This window comes from Podarcis bocagei (genome assembly GCF_964188305.1).
Source record: "Podarcis bocagei genome assembly, chromosome: 14".
Classification (NCBI taxonomy): Eukaryota; Metazoa; Chordata; class Lepidosauria; order Squamata; family Lacertidae; genus Podarcis; species Podarcis bocagei.
This window is the reverse complement of record NC_138139.1, coordinates 42,953,097-42,975,125: the sequence shown is the minus strand read 5'-3', so window position 1 is coordinate 42,975,125 and position 22,029 is coordinate 42,953,097. Positions and strand designations below refer to the sequence as shown.

The following is a 22,029-nucleotide window of genomic DNA, read 5'->3' as shown; positions in this document are numbered from 1 at the left end:
CCCACCCTCAGTAAATCAGCATTCTGTGAACACTAAGCATGCTCAGTCTCCCCGCAGAGCTGTTTTTGGTGTTCTCCTCCACTTTAGGGGTCAGCCCTGATCACAAAGCCTTTGTTGCATTTCTGCAAACCTTGGGGGTTCCGCTGAGCCTGGTGAGATCCTCTACTCCCCCTCCCCCCCCCAGGGTGGTGCCAAGTTCGCTATTTGGATACAATGAAATTGAGTGACAGGTGACATGTTGCGGCTGCCCTGTGGAGGTTCTCTGGTTCATCACAGAGGTGAAAAGCTGAGGATCGGTGGGAGGCAAGAAGCCATCACCGAAGGAAAGGTTGCTCTCGGGCAGCCATGCCCTCCGGATGTTTTGGACTACAACTCCCATCAGCCCCAGGCAGCGTGCTGATGGGAGTTGTAGTCCATCCCTACATACAGTGGTTACATATGCTTCAGGTTACAGAAGCTTCAGGTTACAGACTCTGCTAACCCAGAAATAGTACCTCGGGTTAAGAACTTTGCTTCAGGATGAGAACAGAAATCGTGCGACGGCAACAGGAGGCCCCATTAGCTAAAGTGGTACCTCCGGCTAAGAACAGTTTCAGGTTAAGAATGGACCTCCGGAACGAATTAAGTACTTAACCCGAGGTACCACTGTACATCCACTTTCAAATCAGCCTGTGCACACTTCATGCAAACCCATGCGTTCTTTGTGATGGTGGCTAAGCAGTCACCCACACCAGATTCAGGGTTCACTCTGTGAACCTCCTTCCTTGCCCCACTTGCTCTGAAGAAGCTGTTAGCCCCCAATTCCTGCCGCAATTCAGTTTAAAAGGAAATGAGGGTGATCCAGCAGTTTGGCCCCAAGTCACACACCCAGAAGGCTAGAAGGGTGTGTGAAGCCCCATGGTGCCATACAATGTTTGTATCTAATCCTGTACCCACAGGCAGGGCCCGTAACTCAAAACCGACTTCTTTCTTTCCAATCAGAAACTGCTTAGACCACATTCTCCAGAAGTGTTTAAAAAGGGTGGGGTTACTGCATTTACACAAGCTCTGCTAGATTGTGTGTGTGTGTGTGTGTGTGTGTGTGTGGTAATTGCAAAGCAGAAATATAAAGCTCAGAACCAGTGGACAGATCGGGGCAACTGAATATTTTCTCCCATTCTTTCTGGAGAAACAACTTTAAACATTTTTTTTTTTAAAAAAATGCCTCTGTTAAATTTCCTCCTCTCTTCTCCTGCATGCATCTGTCTGCTGTGCCTGGTCTTCTTCTTGGCATCGCTCTATTTTCCAAGGAGCTTCGGAAAACCGAATTTTAAATTCCCGCCTGGTCCGACGCCTCTCCCAATCATTGGGAACCTACATCTGCTGGATATGAAAAGGCAGGACAAATCCATATTGAAGGTAGGGAATAAAATCGCTTCACATAAGTTGTGCTTTTGGTCCCTTTGTGCAAATTCAAGAAAGAGTTAGGGAAGAGGGAGAAGTCTGATTTGGTTCACAGGCAAACTTAACCAAATCCACACATTCCAAAAGAATGTGCGAACTGAAATCCACACTTTTCTACTTTTATATTTTTTGCAATGCAGTTCTCTAACTAAGCTACTGTTAAGGTAAAATGTACCTATTCATGCATATATTACTGAAAACATAAAGGAAAGTATTGTATTTGGCTGAATCGCTTATTTGCAAAAATATGTATATCTGTCAAAACTGCATCCAAAAAAATGTGTTTATTAGGAGAATTTTTTACTAAAATGCTGCTGAAATTGTGTAAGGATCTTTTTTAAGTCGCAAATTGCTACAGAAATGCGCAGAACTGAATTTAAAATTGGGAAACCGAGAGACTGAGAGAACTGCAAATTGACAGATTTGCCCATCCCTAGTAAAGATTTATATTTCTGGCATACATTTGTTTTAAATCAGTTGAGTAAGATAATGCTGTGCTGCAGGAGAACCACGAATGCAATCACATGTTGGTTCGAGTTTAACACAGTTGTTATCTCTTTATGTGCACATCCTCTACGTATTTCATCCATCTTATTTATTTTTTACTTTTGTGGAATTACTCTAGAGTAAACAAGGAGTGGGATGCAGTTGTGCACTTTGAAATGGGTCTTCCTGCATTGCTTCCACCAGCCCCTATTCAATAATCAATTAAATTTGCTGTAACTGTGGGGGCTTTATATATTAATTTGACAGCTCCCATCCCCTGCTTTAGCAAACAACTGGTGTAAAGAGAACTCACAGTACAATTATGTAACATGCATTTGGCTCTAAAGAGGCAAAGTGTTTGTTTAGATAATCTTTTTTGAATAGGGATGGGTTGAAGGGAGAGTTTGCATTTAAAGGCAAACTTACATAACTGGCATTTTCCAAAAGTGTATGAGAGCCAAAACACAGCCACTCTTCAAAATTTGCAGTTCTCCAGATTTTGCAGTGGACTTCACCAGCCAAATAATGTGCAGTTGTCAGGGGCCCAGCAGAGCTTTCTGTTTATACCTGCATTAAGTCATGTCTAGGCACTTAAGCATTCAAGAATGTACATACCTTGGTTCTCTAACGCCTTGGTACTCGTACGTTTTGGCTCCCAAATGCCGAAAACCCGGAAGTGTGTGTTCCGGTTTTCAAATGTTCTTTGGAAGCCAAACGTCCAACACGGCTACCACGGCTTCCGATTGAGTGCAGGAAGCTCCTGCAGCCAACCAGAAGTTGCGCCTTGGTTTTCGAACAGTTCCGGAAGTCAAACGGACTCCCGGAACGGATTAAGTTTGACAACCAAGGTACCACTGTCTTATTTGTACTAAAATGCTGATAAGTTTTCATGAGGACTTTTTTATAATAATTGCAATGTAATATGGAAATGTGAAGAGCTGAAGATCAGAAAAATGTGAAACTAAGAGAAACTGAAACTGACAAGACTCTCTGGTCCCTAATGACAAGGCTGAGCAATTGGTTATTCACTCCATCCTTCCTGGGCACAAAGTCTCCTCCAAATATGTAAATGTCAAAGAACAGTGAAATATACTCGGAGTCCTGTAGTGATTTCATGCTCTTTATTGCAGCTTGTAAAACAGTGATTGAATTGCCCCCCAAACCTCAGGCTTTTATATACATTATTTACACAACGAGTCCCATTTGATTGGTTGATTCTGCTTCCCTCCTGGAGCCTGATTGGTCTTTTCCTGCAGGCCAATCAGTTGTTGCATTCTACGATCCTACCAGCCTAATAGGCTGATTAACTTCCTCCTGGAGCCTGATTGGTCTTTTCCGGCAAGCCAATCAGTTGTTGCATTCTTGGATCCTACTTGCCTATTGTTCTAGGATCCAAGCTTAGTACATAACAAATAGCTATTCATCAGAAGCAGAGTTCTCTACTGCCTTCCACTCCAACAGGCTGCCATGCAGCCTGTTTTATCCAGATCTCCAAGAACTCTTCAGATACCCTGAAAACAAGATCCATCTTCAGGGAAGAAGGAGCTGATGATGTTATTCAAGTCATTCTCGTTTGCCTCCGTTAAGGTGTAGGGAATTGAGGGAGATTCGATTCAGTTCTCATTTAAAGACAAACCAAGCAATCCCTACTTTCTGAACCAATATGTGAACTGAAAAACAGTTACCCTTCAGAATTTGAACTTCTCCAAATTTTTCAGACAAGGAATGGGTACCAAAATGCATGTATATTGGGTGTGCATAAGAATACATGCATTAACAAGCAGAAATACAAAAAAAATATATGCATTATATGGGAGGAAAATGCTTTGCCAAAGTGTAAATTATTGGGCAAAACTGTATACTAGGAGAAATTTGCAGCCACAACAAGACCATTTGAAGGTACTTTGTTATAACCCCTAATTACCTTTCAGCTTGCTGAGAAATATGGCCCGGTGTTCACCCTCCATTTTGGATTCCAAAAGGTAGTAGTGCTGACTGGCTACGAAGCTGTGAGAGATGCCCTTGTGACCTTTACGGAGGACTTTGTGGACAGGCCGCCAATCCCAATATTTGAAGAGATTCAGCGTGGAAATGGTAACGAACTGTCATGGACTGGCTGGATACAGAGGAAAGGGAGGAAGCACCAGCTGGGGAACCCCAAGGAAACCCCCAAAGGTTCAGAGCCAGAGGATTGTTGGTGGGATGACAATGAGGGAAAAGAGGGAGCAGAATGGGGGGAGGAGGTGTCAGAAACGGCAACAGGGTTTAGTGAGCAGGAAGAGGTTGTGGCAGAGAGCAGTCCAGACTCAGAGGCAGGAGAGGAGGGTGGCAGATGAGTCAGGCTGCTGAAGAAGCCAGGGAATCTCCCGCTCCTGCTGTGACCGGCTCCCCTCTCCCCCAGTGTCCCAGAACATGCAGAGAAATGAAGAGGGTGGAGTACAGAGAGACAAGACGAATGAGCCTTAGGCTGCTGGGGAATGAACCTTAGAGAGTGATGGGAAGGCAGGGACCTTCAGTCCTTGCAACTGCTTCATTGGGGCAAGAGTTGCTGTGGTCACTAGGCCTGTGCTGTTTTGGTTTCTTTGACTAAAGAGTTAACTTTGCTGACAGTAGTGTTTTTTTAATTCCTGACTCCTCCTCCAGACATTGACTAAACACAATTGCCTTAATTCCTGCTTTTCTGCAAGTCCCTTTAAAGTTTTGGCATGCTTTTGTAAGGCAATCAGCAGCTTGTGAGGAGGGGGGCTTTGATGTCAGGATGCTTGGAACTGCTGAGGGAACTCAGGGTTTGGGAATGTCAGGTTGCAGAGGAACCAACCCCCATGGCAGGTTGACAGGAACAGATAAGACAAGAAAAAGGCCTTACCACCTATTCAACATTTACAGAGAGAGGCTTGGGAATGCAGCCTCTCAGAATAATGGTGTTGTCCCGAGTGACTCTCCACCCCCCCTTCTCTCTCACTTCCTCATTCGTCAATAGTAGCACCCCCTCTACAGTTGACCCTTAGGGCCATCTGTCTTCAAGCTCTTTGCTCTCCTACTTTTAAGGCTCGCCGGGTTCTGGGTGATGGTGGGTCTGGAATGCTTTCTAGTGATAATGTGTCAGCCAGCTGCTCCTCTCCCATTATTTCCCAGCTTTCCCCCTCATCTTCCTCTGAGCTGTGACCTCCCTCAAACTCCTGTTGTAATTTTGAACCGTCATCTTCTTCTCTGGAAGGCTCAGGCTGGGGAGGCAGTCTCCAACATTCCTCCTCTGCCCAGTCCCTGACAGGGGAATGGGGAAGATGAGAAGAACAGTAGTTCTGGTGATATATATATATTTTAAAGGAAGTCTGATGTATGATGTATCTTTTTAAAAAAAAGCATTTCACAGAACTCTTCCCTAATTCAAATGAACAAGACCATGTCTTATGTCTACCCCTACAGGGGTGTTTTTTTCCACCGGAGAGCTGTGGAGGACTACCCGAAGATTCACCATGGCCAGCATGCGCAATCTTGGCGTGGGGAAGAAGCTCATAGAGCAGCAGATTAATGAAGAACTTGGTTTCCTTGTAGAGGACATTAAATCCTTTGAAGGTGAGTTTGGGAAATTTAGGAGGTTAGGACAGAACTAGCTGCACAGATATAAGATGGTGGACACCTGGCTTGCCAGTAGTACATGTAAAAGGGATCTGGGGGTCTTAGTAGACCACAAGCTTAGCATGAGTCCACAGTGTGATGCAGCAGCAAAAAGAAAAAAAAGCTAATGGTATTCTGTGCTGCATCAACAGAAGTATAGTGTCGCAATCAGGAAAGTCTTAGTCCCACTCTATTCTGTCTTGGTCAGACCTATACTGGAGCCCTGTGTCCATTTCTGGTCAGCACAATTTAAGAAGGATATTGAAAACCTGGAACATGTGCAAAGGACGGAAATGAAGATGATAAAGGGTCTGGAAACCAAGGCTTATGGGGTAATTGGGTATGTTTGGCCTGGTAAAGAGAAGATTAAGAGGATATATGATTGTTGTTGTTTAGTCATTTAGTCGTGTCCGACTCTTCGTGACCCCCTGGACCAGAGCACGCCAGGCACTCCTGTCTTCCACTGCCTTCTGCAGTTTGGTCAAACTTACGTTCGTAGCTTTAAGAACACTGTCCAACCATCTCGTCCTCTGTCATCCCCTTCTCCTTCTGCCCTCAGTCTTTCCCACCATCAGGGTCTTTTCCAGGGAGTCTTCTCTTATGAGGTGGCCAAAGTCTTGGAGCCTCAGCTTCAGGATCTGTCCTTCCAGTGAGCACTCAGGGCTGATTTCCTTCAGAATGGATAGGTTTGATCTTCTTGCAGTCCATGGGACTCTCAAGAGTCTCCCTCAGCACCATAATTCAAAAGCATCAATTCTTCGGCGATCAGCCTTCTTTATGGTCCAGCTCTCACTTCCATACATCACTACTGGGAAAACCATAGCTTTAACTATACAGACCTTGGTCAGCAAGGTGATACCTCTGCTTTTTTAAGATGCTGTCTAGATTTGGCCTGCTAAAGAGAAGATTAAGAGGAGATATGATAGCCATCTTCAAATAAAGGGCTGTCACATGGAAGATGGAACATGCTTGCTTATCCTGCTCCAGTGACTAGGACCCCGTTAATGGCTTCAAGCTACAAGAAAGGAGATTCTGACTAAACATTAGGAAGAATTTTCTGACAGTAAGGGCTGTTTGACAGTGGGACAGACAAGAGGTGGTGGACACTCCTTCCTGGGGGGGGGGGTGTTAAGCAGAGGTTGGATGGCCACCGGTCATGTATGATCTAGTTGAGATTCCTTCCTTGCAGGGGGTTGGACTTGATGACCCTCAAGGTCCCTCCCAGCTCTACAATCCTATGATTCTAAGTCAGAGTGACTGCTCAAAATAGCCAACGTTGTCCAATCTTCTTGTAAACAAGTGAGGATAAATGCTCAATGAACAGATTGTCCCAAGTCTCCAAGGTGTGGGTGTCCCTAGCGCACATGGGCATGAGCATTAACACACCAAGCTGTGCCCAGCTTACCATTTCACACCCTGCAGCTACTGAGGGATATTTTGAACCACTGGCATTGATCCAAGACAGGAGGTGGTGATAATGGGAAAACTGTTGAAATGCAGAGGGCCGGGAGACCAGCTGACTAGCCCCAGCTGGGCTGTCTCCTTCCAGTCTTCCTGCTGCAAAGACCATCGGCCTCTGCTCCGACGTAAATCAGCGACCCAAGCTTTCAAGCCAGAGCACACTATCAGCAGAGCGAACTGCACACACAGAATAGGTGTGAGGCTTGTGGAAGCATACTACAACTACAGATTTATTAATCATAAAGCAGGACAAAGAAACATGTCGTCTCTCTCTCTCATCTTCTCAGAGAGAGCCGGAAAAGCAAAAGTTATACACAATGGAAGTTCCCAGCAAGCTGTGCTGGAATGTAAACAGACATGTGACATGCAACAGTTCCACACATCTGCTCCTTAAGGTGGAATGGAAATCTCAACAAAAACTGGGTCATTTTGTGGCAAGGATCGTTGCACTAATTGGGTTCTTTATCACTTCCAACTCTATAATTTCCCTTATGTGCATAGTGAGCAACTGGTTTTATAGGAAAACCATACTGGAGAAATTATGGACCCCACAGTTATCACTCCCTCCCTCCATGAACTTTTCTTACCTCTTGACTTCTATGATTCTATGATTGACTTGGCAAGTGGCTGCTGTTTTACTTCAGAATCTCTAGCTACTGATCTTCATTTATTGTTGATTCCACCAGGACTTGTCCCTGTTTTATTCTCGGTTTCATCCATTTAGGTGAACCTTTCGTTCTCAGAACCTTTAACACTGCCCCAACCAACATTACTTTCGCTCTGCTGTTTGGAGAGAGGTTCGACTACAAAGATCCAGTATTCACCACTCTGCTAAGACTCATAGACGAAGTTATGTGCCTTCTTGGATCTCCATTCTTGCATGTAAGAAAACTTTGTAGCTGCTACTTGGTACACTTATGGGGTAATAAACTGAAAGGAATTCCAAACTAGATGTGCTGAGCTGAGGGTCCAGGATTTGTCTTCCCCATTCAATAGAAAGTAAGAATGATGGGTTTGTTTATTTATTACATGAAGAAGAGTGAAATTTCCCCTGGGAGCTGTAGTTTGCTAAGGGAGCTGATCTCACAGTTACCTGCACCCTTAAAATGGTGTCTCAGTGCCTTAAATATGTGGTGCGGATGTGACCATAGTCTAATACTCAGTTTCCCCCTGTTCTAAGTCCAATTTGCTAGCCACTATACCACATTAGTTCTCTTTAGCATGTAAGATTCTCAACCTTGAGTGTAAGACACATTCACACAATTTTAGGTCCCATCTACATCATACATTGAAATCACTCCTATGGCAGCTTTCAGTTTTTGTGTGAGAGAGATTAGATTTCCTCTCAACTGCTTATTGTGTTACAAAGCTGAAGGTTAATAGAAAGTCCATGCAAAATCAGAATGCAACACGCATTCACTTTGACCTATAGATACCTGATCCAAGGGAGGGGAATCCAAGACTATTATAACCCCAGTCTGGGTTAATTTTCATTTTACTCCAGGGGGCTCTGACCTCTTTTCGTCACAAACAGTGCTGTTTCCATTCCGCTGCAGTTCAGTTCACACCAAATACTATTTTATTAATCTCACTGTCTACTATTTAACACAACTGATATATATACTCTGTCTGTGTGTGTGTGTGTGTGTATACACACACATATATATAAACTTCATTACAGTTACAGATCAGCATATACAACTGACATAAATTTTCTCTGTGTGGTGTTAGTTACAAATTTAAGCTAATTGATGACATTTCCCCCCTATATCATTCGTTTCAATGCAAAGGCCATTTATTTTGATGCTGAGGAAACACAATTCAAGTCGGGCGGGGGTGCAGAGTGACCGTCATCAATTACATACCCTTTGCAGACTGAAAACAGCAACAACAGCAAATACCAATTAGTATTCACTGGATTGATCTCCATTTCATGCGTGGGTTGAGTAAGCAGACATCAACAATTTCTGCTTCCTGAAGACTCTGGGGAGGGGTAATACAGTCACGGGAATACCTATTTCCTTGGACAATCCTTTCCCCAAGCACAATCCTAGTGAATGACTTTTGTCTACATTACTTTTCAAGGTAACTAACACTTATTTCACCCCCTCCCCAATGTTTCCCCCTTAATTTCCTCCTGACTAGCTGTTTAATTTCTACCCGTTCCTTGGATTTCTTTTCAACGCTCACAAAATTCTACTGAAGAGGATCGAAGACGTCCGTATCATTATAAGGGAATACATCAAGACTAGCAAGCAAGACATCAACGCCAACAGCCTCAAAAGCTACACAGATGCATTGGTCTTCAAGCAACGAGAGGTATTTTGATGATTCAGGTTTCAGGACCTCAGAAGTACCCTACTGCAGGGGTTAGGAATCTCAAACCCAGGGGCCAAACGCATCCTTCTGTCTGGCCCTTGGCACTCTCGCCAGGCTACACCTCCTCCTAGGACCACCTCACACTTTTCACCAGCCCAATTATGCACCATCTTTGAGTGGTTTTGCCTAGTTGGAAGATAGAACAGAGTCTGTGTACAAACTAGCCTACTGTACAAAGACAAGCAATGCAGCTTTTGCCTCTGGCCCCATCCACTATGGGGAGCCAGTGTGGCCCAGTGGTTAGAGCAGCCTTCCTTCCTCAGACTTGGCCCTTCAGATGTTTTTGGCCTACAACTCCCATGATCCCTAGCTAGCAGGACCAGTGGTCAGGGATGATGGGAATCGTAGTCTCCAAACATCTGGAGGGCCAAGTTTGAGGAAGCTTGGGTTAGAGTATTGGGCTAGGAGCTGGGTGACCAGGGTTCGAATCCCCACTCAGCCATGAAGCTCACTGGGTGACTTTGGGCCAGTCACCACCTCTCAGCATTATTGTGGGGACTAAATGTGTATGCCACCCTGAGTTACTTGGAGGAAGATGGGATAGAAATGTAACAAATAATGCAATAATAAATAGATAATGTGGCCCTTGAAAGGTTTCTCCAGAAATGAATGCGGCCTTCAGACTGAAGTCCCAACTTTGGGACTTCAAAGCGCCCAATCACCTGTCATCCTTGCCCCCGATCCCCACACCTGTTGGATTTGGCCTGAGGCTGGATCTAGACACATCGAAAAAGCATTTCAGGAAAACACATTGTAAAAGCAGGAAATCGTGTCAGTGAAAGACGCAACTCCACAGCGCCATCTAGTGTCACGGTGTTATAACACATATGAAACACTTTTCCTTTACTAATTTAGCTGAGTCCTGAGAGGCTATGATCCAATTAAGAATTGGGCTCGTTGAGCCAAAAAGGTCCCTCACCCCTGGCCTGCCTAGTCCAGCATCTTGGCCAACAAGATGAGTCTATGTGTCAGAAGTCCACAAGCAAGATGTGATGCTTGTGTTCCTTAGCAATTGGGTGCCAGAGGCATATATTTCCACCAATACCTGTGTACAGTGGTACCTCAGGTTACAGACGCTTCAGGTTACAGACTCCGCTCACCCAGAAATAGTACCTCAGGTTAAGAACTTTGCTTCAGAATGAGAACAGAAATCGCGCAGCAACAGTGCGGTGGCAGCGGGAGGCCCCATTAGCTAAAGTGGTACCTCAGGTTAAGAGCAGTTTCAGGTTAAGAACGGACCTCCGGAACGAATTAAGTTCTTAACCCGAGGTACCAATGTATTAAATAGAGTGAGAGTATTTTTGTCTTCAATTTCAATCGTGTGTTCTGCCACCTCCTCAGGATACGACTAAGCGAGAGAACCTTTTTAATGATGACAACCTCATCGCTTCCATCCTGGATCTTGTCATGGCTGGAACAGAGACCACGGCAACGACATTGCAATGGGCCGTTCTGCTGATGATGAAGTACCCAAAGATTCAAAGTGAGTGGCCAGTTCATTCACAGTCTCCTCCTCCTGCTACTGCTTCTAGAGGATATGAGCTTCTAGGCAAAAGAAGCCCCATGGCTGAATTAGGCCCCATGCCCATCTAGTCCAGCATCTGTTTCTCACAGCAACCAATCCGATGCCTCTGGGAAGCCCACAGCTTGAACCTAAGGGCAATAGCTCTCCCTGAACTAGGGAGGGAGGAGAAATTCAAGTCAGTATGCATTTAAAGCCAAATTTATCAAATTTGCACTTCCTGAAACAATACACGCAAGTCCCACTATCCAAACACAACGTGTTATCACGAAATTGTTTGTTTGACAAGCGTTTGCATAATGAGTCAACGATTTCCACTTATTCCTATGGGGTAATCTCTAATGTGTTTCTGACCAAGGAATTTTGACCCCAAAAGGATAAAAGAAACCTGGGAAAACCTGTGGATCAGAAAAAGCACAACAAATTAAGATTCTTATGAAGGCTGCTTATTTGTTTACAGTGCTACACGCAAGTCCAGCTGTTTGGATATCTGAATCTGCGGTGTGTACTAATTCCTCGTGTTTGGATAAATGAATTATCCAAGCCAGGAGTATCTGGAGGTGCAAGGAATTTAATTGCACCCTGTTCTTCGGTTTTGTTCCAGAAAAGGTTCAAGAGGAGATTGGGCGGGTTGTGAAACCAGGCCACTGGGCCACATACGATGACCGGAAAGACATGCCCTATACCAATGCAGTGATCCACGAGGTGCAGAGATTCATCACGCTGTTGCCGCATGTTCCACGCAGCACATCAGCTGACACGCATTTCAGGGGCTACTTTCTCCCAAAGGTACCTTCTCCAAAGGTGCATGCCTGATTTTGCATGCTGAGAATACTTCATTGTACTTTAGCATTGTTCTGTTAACTCTAGTCAATTTTAACAGCTGAGCTGCTCTTGAGCATGACTTGTGTTCTGTTCTCCCTTCACACCTGCAGGTTCCTCACTTGATGGCAATGTAATGCCATGCTGACTCTGACATGTATGTGTGAATGAAACACATGCTTTCTTGTGGGTCCATTCACACATGCAGCTCATCAGGGGTTGATACCATAGAACACTGGTCCCGAAAGACCTACATAGATGATCTTCGTAGACAGCTGGATCGAGGCGGGTCGGGGCTGCTGATTCTTCTAGATCTGTCAGCAGCTTTCGACATGGTCGATCACGAACTTCTGGACCACCGCCTCGCCGACGTGGGGATCCAGGGCACAGTCCTTCAATGGCTGCGCTCGTTTCTCTCTGGTCGGGGACAGAGGGTGGCGCTTGGGGGGGAACTGTCATCCCGCCACTCCTTGGTGTGTGGAGTGCCTCAGGGTGCGATTCTCTCCCCGATGCTTTTTAACATCTTTATGTGCCCCCTCGCCCAGCTTGTCCGGAGTTTTGGGCTGGGCTGCCATCAGTATGCTGATGGCACCCAACTCTATCTCTTGATGGATGGCCATCCTGACTCGGCCCCAGACACACTGATCAGATGCTTGGAAGCTGTGGCTGGATGGTTACGTGGGAGCCGGTTGAAGTTAAATCCTTCGAAGACAGAGGTCCTCTGGCTGGGACGGGACGATATGGGATTGAGGGGGCAACTCCCATCTCTTGCGGGGGTGCAATTAGTGCCAGCACCGTCCGTTAAGAGTTTGGGTGTAATCTTCGATACCTCCCTCTCCATGGAGGCGCAGATTGCAGCTATAACAAAGGCGGCATTTTTTCATCTCCGCCAAGCTAAGCAGTTGGCTCCTTACCTCTCTCGACCTGACCTAGCCACTGTGATCCATGCGACGGTCACCTCCAGACTGGATTATTGTAACTCGCTCTACGTGGGGCTGCCCTTGAGACTGACCCAGAAACTCCAGCGGGTGCAGAATGCCGCAGCGAGACTCCTTACGGGGTCTTCGCTGCGGGATCACATTCATCCGGTGCTATACCAGCTGCACTGGCTCCCGGTGGAGTACAGGATCAGGTTTAAGGTGCTGGTTTTAACCTTCAAAGCCCTACACGGCCTAGGACCCTCGTATCTACGGGACCGCCTCTCCTGGTATGCCCCACAGAGGAACTTACGGTCCTCAAATAAAAACATCTTGAAGGTCCCAGGCCACAGAGAGGTTAGGCTGGCCTCAACTAGAGCCAGGGCTTTTTCAGCTGCGGCTCCAACCTGGTGGAACGCTCTGTCACAAGAGACTAGGGCCCTGCAGGACTTGACATCTTTCCGCAGGGCCTGCAAGACAGAGCTGTTCCACCAGGCCTTTGGTTAGGGCACAGCCTGACTCCCTCCTTTGGCAATCTTTACAATACTTTAGTTTATGGTTGCCATCAATTTTGATTTTAATTAATTCTTATGATGTTTTTATAATGTTGCACTATTTTAGTGTTGTTAGCCGCCCTGAGCCCGGCTTCGGCTGGGGAGGGCGGGATATAAATAAAATTTATTATTATTATTATTATTACATTGGCTCCCAGTACGTTTCCGAGCACAATTCAAAGTGTTGGTGCTGAACTTTAAAGCCCTAAACAGCCTTGGCCCAGTATACCTGAAAGAGCATCTCCACCTCCATCACTCAGCTCAGACACTGAGGTCCAGCTCTGAGGGCCTTCTGGCGGTTCCCTCACTGAGAGGAATGAAGTTACAAGGAACCAGGCAGAGGGCCTTCTCGGTAGTGGCACCCGCCCTATGGAACGCCCTCCCATCAGATGTCAAGGAAATAAATAACTATCTGACTTTTAAAAGACATCTGAAGGCAGCCCTGTTTAGGGAAGCTTTTAATGTTTGATGTTTTATTCTGTTTAATATTCTGTTGGGAGCTGCCCAGAGTGGCTGGGGAAACCCAGCCAGATGGGCGAGGTGTAAATAAATAAATTTTATTTTTATTTTTAATAAATGAAGGTAACATTCACATGGGAGTTAGCCCTTGGTCAAGTCACGTTTCATAGAATCAGAGAACTGTAGTGTTGGGAGGGACGAGGGTTGTCTATGCAATTTCTGCAATGCAGAAATTTTTTACCCAGTGTAAGGCTCGAACCCACGACATTGATATTAAGAGTCTCATGCTCTACCGACTGAGCTATCCCAAGCTGCCATCCCAAGGTGCTGCTCCTAAGAAAGGCACCATAGGTGACTAGCAGAAGGCCTCTGAAGGGGAAACTGCAGTCTGCCTTCTGTATATCCGTTCTCTGCTGAGTGCATTTGTGAATGTTTGTGTTTGCCTGCCCGTCTTTACATCCTCAAGTTGGAAGATTCAGGACAGATAAAAGGAAGTACATCTTCATGCAACATATAGTTAAACTATGAAACTCGTTCCCCAGGAGGCAGGGATGGCTACCAACAAGTGTGTTAAGAAAGCTGGGAATAGTAGCTCGGTGGGGGACGACTACAGTTCCCAGGATTATTTCAGTGGAAGTGAGTGTGCTTTAAATGTATGGTGTGTGTGCAGCCTTGGCTTGTAAATTGCAAACTGGGTAGGTTCCCGTTAAAAATGCAGCATGAACAAAACCCTTCAAGGCTAAAGTACTGTATTTTTCGCTCTATAGGACGCACCGGACCGCTCCCCGGGCTTCGGGCTGCAGGCAGCTATCCGCAAGCCTGCGGAGCCCAGAGGGAGTTCCCGCCAGGCTTCGCAGGCTTGCAGATAGCTTCCTGAAGCCTGCATTCACTCCATAGGACGCACACACTTTTCCCCTTCATTTTTTGAGGGGGAAAAGTGCATCCTATACAGCGAAAAATACGGTATTTTCCATTGCCTTATTGCATCAATGCAGGAGCAGTCCTGGTAAATGAGATAGCAGTTTTCAGACTCTAAACCTGATTTTCTCTCATCCCTGCTTACAATTTCCATCACCTCCCCCCCCATGCTGTCTGATTCAGGGAACGATGGTGATTCCTTCACTCACTTCAGTGCTTCTGGATCAAAATCACTGGGAGACCCCTCACGAGTTCAATCCTAACCACTTCATTGACGCCGATGGGAAGTTTGTCAAGAAAGAAGCCTTCATGCCTTTCTCCTTAGGTACTTATTTTTTTCCAAATACATATTTATTAAATTTCCACTTTAAACAAAGAAAAAAACAATAAACTTCAACAATCATTCACACAACTTCTTTTCCACCGCTCTGTCAAGCAAAGACTTCCTTCCCTTCCTCCAACAGGTTTTCCTATTCCAATCTGCGCCTCACGGTTTCCTCATATTTTGTCAAGTCCACATTGTAAGACTTATTTCAATCCTGCTAGTCTCTTCAAACTTCTACAGTTATTATTTATGTAGTCTATAAATTTACTCCAGTCTCTTTGGAATTTTGATTCCTCCTGATCTTAGATCCTGCAGGTCAGTTTTGCCAATTCCGCGTAATCCATCATTTTCGTCTGCCACTCCTCCAATGTTGGTAACTCCTGTAATTTCCACTTTGGGGCTAATAACGTTCTGGCAGCGGTTGTTGCATACATAAATAGTCTTTGGTCCACCTTTGCAATTTCCTCTCCCATCAAGCCCAGCAAAAAACCTTCTGGCTTTTTGGGAAAGGTATATTTAAACATCTTTTTCAGTTCATTAAAAAACCCTTGTTTTCTCGCATGTCCACCACATATGATAAAAGTCTCCATCCTTCTCTTTACATTTCCAGCATACTTTATTACTTCTCCTTAGGTACTTAAAGGGGTTCGTTCGTCTTGGCGGTATAAATCTGTTGAAAAATTATCATCCCCCCTGTGCAGTGTTGTGATGGGGCAGGAGCTTTATCTTGAGAAATTCTCCCTTCTCTGCAGCTCTTAAGATGGAGCCCCCTCACGTGGTCTGGAACAAGTAACTCCCTTGCATTGGGAGCAAGGTGTGTGGTTATTGGCAAAGTATTTCTATGGCCCTGTAGGCTGTTCCAAGTGTGAACTGTTTGTCTCTTTTATAATTCTTCCAACAGCCTTGTAAGGTAAACCCCATATTGCAGATGAGGCCGAGGTGAGGGGTGACTGGGTCACTCTATTGCTAGCCAATGCCAGTTTTGCATGTACATTCACAAAGGGCCTTCCTATCCTGTTTCCACACTATAATGAGATTTTGAAAACTGCATTGTAAATGTATTTTTTCCACAAACATAGTCAGGTGTGCGTTTTACCCTAAAATGTTCGTTTTGTTTTTTGTTTTTTATTTTATTGACTTAAAAAAAATATACAGACAGCAAAACAAAGAAGTCTAAATTAACATTGCCTTCTACCGATAAGAAATAATAATAACTATTACAATAATGAAAATACTAAAAGTACATTTACTTCCGCTTTTAAACTTCTATTCTGGTTACAATATATTACTATTCTATAAGAATCTATTATAGCCTTTGCTGTCCCATATATTATTTCCCAAATTCAACCTAACCCTCCCCTCCTCCCCACTGCTTACCTTCACCTGTGTGAAATCTTCCCATCATAATATATTTTTTCTAGTTGCTTTGATAAAATAGAGTAACTTGAAAACTGTTAAATTATAATTACTTCTTTTGTCCTTACACGCTTAACAATTTGTTAAGCAATTGCTAAAATGTTCTTTTTGCAGGCATTTCCCCCACCCTGTAATATACCCATTTTTGAACACATTTCTGCTTCTTTTTAACAGTGCCTTTTGGTACATTTTCTAAGCTACGGCACGCGATTCAGAGAAGTGCAAAGGGCGGGAGGGCTCTTTTCAACTCCCAATTCTTTTTCGGTTTTGCAGGGCGCCGAAATTGCATCGGCGAAAGCTTGGCCAAGATGGAACTTTTCTTGTTCTTCACGGGACTGCTGCAGAAATTCACTTTTCAGCCGCCACCAGGGCTTACGGAAACTGACTTGGACTTGACCGTTCCCAAGACGACCTTCACTTTGAGGCCACAACCTCAGCTGACTTGCGCCATTCCCCAGGAGTGAAGAGAGGACATTGCGATGAGATAATCCACACACCATGAGGGGGAACTCAAGTAGGGCATTCCTTTTGGCGGAGCAGGAACTGATGGATCAGTACCTTAGCAAAGCTAGAGTTGACATGGGGTGTATGCTTGAGAGGCAAATGCAACTGGTCCCAACAAACTTGACTTTTTCCATGCTTGTCATACTTTTAAATATATGCGTAACAGCTAAAGTATGTGGGAAAGCAAACGTCCTATACTTGGACTTTCAGAAAGCTTTTGCTAAAAGGATGAGTTTGATATTGGAGATCATTACGAAAAGGATTGTGGGGAAAAAAATTATAGGTACCATCATGCCTTTATAGAAACCTATAGTGTGCCCACACTTGGAATACTCTGTGGAATTAGGATTGTTGCACCTCAAAAAGGATATTGTAGAGCTGGGTAAAGGGCAGGAAAGCACAACCAGAATGATTAGAGAGTACAGGAGCTCCCCTGTAGAGAAAGAGGCATGATGTTTGGGGCTTTTTAGTTTTTTTGGGGGGGGAAGAGAGTATTCAAAAGATCTTAGGTTTTGTTTCCCTTAATCGTTGCTGCTTCCCAGAGGCGGGATAATTAATAGCAAGTACTCAACACCAAAACCCTTCTCAATTCCCAATTCAGAGACTCTGCTGCCTCCCTGCTGCTAGTCGAGGTCACAGCAAGCACTTTCCCAAAACCTTTTCTGCTAATAAATTTACACTTGGGGTTCTAAAATCCACAATTACTGACTCCATTTTGTTCTCATATTCTGCTGTCCCAGGACTATACTTCCTGCCTATTTTGGATCTAGAGTCACATTAAAATTTATTAATGGAAAATAGACTAAGGAGAGGTATTCCAGCCCCTTGTTTGCAGGTTCACAGCAGATTCAATAATACTGAAGATGCTTTGAAAAAACAAGGAACAAAGATTATGACGGTTATAAGAAGCCACGTGGAGAAGAAAGGTTTATCGTACTCTCAATGTCTTGTTTTCAGATCATGATCTATGGTTTCAGCCAGGGAAAACCACTCACCTCACAGAGTGTTTGTTGTGGGGGAGGAAGGGAAAGGAGAATGTTAGCCGCTTTGAGACTCCTTAAAGGGAGTGAAAGGCGAGATATCAAATCCAAACTCCTCCTCCTCCTCCTCCTCCTCCTCCTCCTCCTCCTCCTCTTCTTCTTCTTCTTCTTCTTCTTTGGGTGGTAACCCAGATGCTTGTGTGCTTTGTCTATTCAGAAAGTGTGGGTGATAATCAGATTCCTCATCTGTGGAAGCAAAATAACTGGGACATAAGCAGACAACACCCTTACCCTAACCAAACCAGGGTGGCAATAGTGAAAATGAGTGAAAAAGGAACCCTTCTGTCAGGGGCAAAATTCAAAAACAATATTATATAAAAAAGAGGCTGGATTGCTATCTGTCAGGTTGTTTTGTTGCTGCATGCCTGTGAAGTGTTTAATGACGGGAAGAGGCACTTCACAGAGCGGTTTGCCATTAAAAAGTTATCCTGGGATGCCTACCACCTAAGCTGCTCACTCACCCACCTGACATTGTTTTCACACTGGAGTTAGCATGACGACAACCTTACATTTTTATGTATATAGGCAGATAAATAAATATGCTAAACAAAAGTTTGACATTGGCATAGTTTGCATCTGTTGCGCCAAGTATCAGGTGAAGCCATGACAATGTAATGGTTCAAACCGCCAGCTTGCTTCAAAATGGCAGCCAGCATCCCAACATTGACAAAACTTGCCACTCCCACCTCAGGAATCCTTGTGCCAAATTTGACAACGATCTCTTAAGAAGTGTTGAAACGCATAGAGAACAAATAGACAAACTGTTCCCCAAAATATAGAGTAGATAATAATTTATTATTATCATTATTATTATTATTATTATTATTATTATTATTATTATTATTACCATTATGCAAATTAATACACACCACCCTTTTAACCACCACCCTTTCCCTAATTGGATGACCAACAGAGACATTCAACAGTCAGAAAAATACAATGGTTTATTGAGTTTGGAGACTCCAGTTTGTTCATGACACTATGGAGACTTTGTTCCTCTCCTTTGCAAAACGCTAATGTGGGTAAAATATATGTTCAACCAGAAACAGGAGATGATATCCAACCAAGTCACACTCAGAAAAGCCCCACACAAATCAGTGGACTTCTATAACTGAATTGATTTTAATGGGACTATGCCGGCCAGCATTGGATCCCATCCACAGCTTTACAAGATATTGACAGAATGTGGGCTTCTATTAATGCAGAGCACTTAATCAAAATCACAAACTAGCTGGGTTCATCTTATCAAGGACTAGAGGTAGTGTTCTTTTAAAAAGATGAATGGCAAAACCTTCCCAATCTTTGGAAGAGAGGAATAAAGGGAGAAAGAAGGGGAGAGGGGGACGCCCCATATGAAGAAATTTTTCACATGGCAGTTAGCAAACAGTACAGCTGGTTCTCATCAGCATATGTCACATTGCCTTGGTCCCATTTCTAGTGCCAATTTCACACGACTGAAAGTTCACCTCTGTTTTAAAGCCACATGATGCATCTGTGTCAGCAATCATGGGTTCTGTGATTCCAGTTTGCTCCTTGGCTAAGAGCCTAGGAGGAGGACAGCTAGCATCTCCATTTGATATGGCACCCAGGCTACAATGTTTCGTCCTTCTTTATGAGAGACGGTGCTGGTTTGCAGCAAGCGTTTGAATTGCATTTCCTTGAAAGGCTCCTGAGATCAGCCCCAAGCTTTCGCAATGCACTCAATTCTTTGCAGACCTCTGGGCAAGCTGCTGCTGAAACAAGCAATTGAAGAACACGGTGCAACTCTCATTCAGATGCTGTCTGATCATACTCAAGTGTCTAACTGAATTTTTCTAGATCAAACGGGGGGATCAATCAGGCACGTGTCTGCTGGATTTTGGAGCCACTCGCACTGCCCCCCCCATTTTGGATGGCACAAATGTTTGAGGAAAAGCAAACAAATCAGAATGAAAACCCAGCTGAAAGGTGCACTCGTTTTCATTGAAGGATGTGTGGATTCATGAAGACGCATTTGCCATCCCAGATATGGAGCTGATAAAGTTCCATTAAGTCCTCCTTTGCTGTCTCCGTGTCCTGTTAAAAAACAACATCCCTTAATAATAATAATAATAATAATAATAATAATAATAAATTTTATTTATATCCCACCCTCCCCAGCCGAAGCCGGGCTCAGGGCGGCTAACAACAATCAAATAATCAAACAGTCAAATAGTCACACAATCTAAAAATATTTCATTATAAAAATTAATTAAATCAAATTGATGGCAACCAATTAAGCAAAATTCTGTGCAGGTTGCCAGAGGAGGGAGTCAGGCTGCGCCCTGACCAAAGGCCTGGCGGAACAACTCTGTCTTGCAGGCCCTGTGGAAAGATGTCAGGTCCCGCAGGGCCCTAGTCTTTTGTGACAGAGCATTCCACCAGATTGGAGCCGCAGCCGAGAAGGCCCTGGCTCTAGTTAATAAAAACTGGTCAGGTGATGGGAGCAAACTTTCTGCCTAAGACCCTGGTGCAAAAAGCAACTAAAATCTGAGTGAGGTTTTGCCTATATTCATGGTTACACACCCAGCTCCTTAAGCCCAGAAGAACTAATTACTCCTATGAGGAAATGGCCCCCTGATACAGGACCTAAGTGAGGAGCAAAGCATCCTTTGAGTTAATTCGGCCTTTGATTTTCTTAGTGTTGGGTGTCTGATAGGGAATTTGTGCAGTTAGAAAACCTGCTTTTTTAAGAAAAACACCAGGCAGCCATCTTGCTCTGTCTAATGGTATGGCCCATAGGTGTGGACAGCCCCTTGATACATTTGTTTCAGTGAAAGAAGGAGCGCAAATGACTAGACAAACAAATAAGGACAAGGGAGAGGTAAGTAGGCAAAATGCTAACAAAATAACCACAACAAGAGTAGTCAAGAAGTCAAAACAGAAGATTTTTCCTGTGAAGTTTTTGATGTGTGACATTTTAATGTATTTTTAATCTTTGTTGGAAGCTGCCCAGAGTGGCTGGGGAAGCCCAGCCAGATGGGCAGGGTACAAATTATTATTATTATTATTATTATTATTATTATTATTATTATTATTATTATGTCAAGCAGATTTGGAGGGCAGAGGGCAGGGTGGCTCCTCTTCCTCCTTGCTTGCAAGCTGCAAAAGCAGCCCCTCACTCTCACAGATTTCTTTCCACAAAAGATGGAAAGTGGAGCTTGGACAGAGACTGAGCAATGAGACAAGAGATAGATGCAGAAAAAGGCCTCTATCTGTGGAGGAGGAGGGAGAAGGAGTCCTTCTTTCTCCCTTACTGCAATTGCTGGAGCCAACCACCCCCCGAGACAGATCCAGTCAGAAGCTGCACCTCAATTCCGGCCTTTTTATTCTGCCTGCATCTCTTTCTCTCTGCATTCCTTGATATCCACTTTCTTGAAACTTTAGCGGGTGCCTGAGCACCCTCAGCACACCCCTTGAGCACATCTGTAGTAAGGTCGCCATTGTTGCTAATCCAAAGCCTGAGTGTACTTAGCAATGTCATTTGGAAAGCACATATACAGTAGACATTTTGTCAGTTGGTAGAGCATGAGACTCTTAATCTCAGGGTCATGCCCCACAGTGGGCAAAAGATTCTTGCATAGCAAGGGGTTGGACTACATGACCCTCGTGGTCCCTTCCAACTCTCCAATTCTATGATTTCAGAGGATTTTAAAAAAAGTATTATACCTGAAGGCAACTGTTTCATGGGCAGCGGTCCTTCTGGTTTATGTTCTTTTTTTCTAATAGCGATCTAATAAAAGAAATACGAGACAATTTATTTATTTCAACTAAGTAGATTTATATTTGATATAAGTATCAAAATATGAAAAGCTGAAAAGAATGGTGCACATAAAAAAGCACACTTAAGGATGAATACATTTTGCAAAATTAGAATAGGAAGAAGTAAACTTAAAACAGGGAGCCCAGGTTCCATAGTTTAATTATGAAAGAAGTACATTAACTATGAAGAAGTATATTCTTTTGTCTGTCCTGGATCTCCCAATATTCAGCTTCATTGAATACCCACATGTTCCAGCAGTATGAGAGAGGGAGAAAATCTTTTATCTACCCACTTTATCCGTGCAATGCATGAATTCCTTGATCAGCAGGGAATTAGTGGCCATTGTAACAAAGAGTCAAGTTTTCAGAAAATTCGCCATTACCG

General features: G+C 44.2%; 2 protein-coding genes across 7 annotated transcripts in view; one reads left to right on the top strand and one right to left on the bottom strand.

Annotated features, from left to right (window-relative positions):
• Positions 1-580: 580 nt before the first annotated feature.
• LOC308572978 (cytochrome P450 2W1-like) lies at positions 581-17,525 on the top strand. Its single transcript, XM_081169590.1, has 9 exons — positions 581-1,398; positions 3,861-4,023; positions 5,356-5,505; positions 7,733-7,890; positions 9,154-9,327; positions 10,729-10,870; positions 11,514-11,698; positions 14,763-14,904; positions 16,594-17,525. Exons 1-9 carry the CDS (start codon positions 1,201-1,203, stop codon positions 16,782-16,784), a joined length of 1,503 nt encoding a protein of 500 aa, XP_081025716.1. The 5' UTR covers positions 581-1,200; the 3' UTR covers positions 16,785-17,525.
• Positions 17,526-19,807: 2,282 nt separating this feature from the next.
• VWA3A (von Willebrand factor A domain containing 3A) overlaps positions 19,808-22,029 on the bottom strand; it is a 50,531-nt gene continuing 48,309 nt past the window's right edge. For all 6 annotated transcript variants that reach the window (XM_081169389.1, XM_081169385.1, XM_081169384.1 and 3 more), the window contains 2 exons: positions 21,552-21,615; positions 19,808-19,919 (listed from right to left, as the gene is read on the bottom strand). In XM_081169389.1, coding sequence (XP_081025515.1) covers positions 21,567-21,615 — 49 coding nt within the window. In that variant the 3' untranslated portion in view covers positions 19,808-19,919; positions 21,552-21,566. The remainder of the gene's footprint in view (positions 19,920-21,551; positions 21,616-22,029) is intronic.

Coding starts and splice junctions, on each gene's coding strand:
- LOC308572978 (XM_081169590.1), top strand. CDS start 1,201: ATGCCTCTGTTAAATTTCCTCCTCTCTTCTCCTGCATGCATCTGTCTG. Junction 4,024..5,355: donor AGAGATTCAGCGTGGAAATG/GTAACGAACTGT, acceptor CTACCCCTACAG/GGGTGTTTTTTTCCACCGGA. Junction 10,871..11,513: donor GAAGTACCCAAAGATTCAAA/GTGAGTGGCCAG, acceptor GTTTTGTTCCAG/AAAAGGTTCAAGAGGAGATT.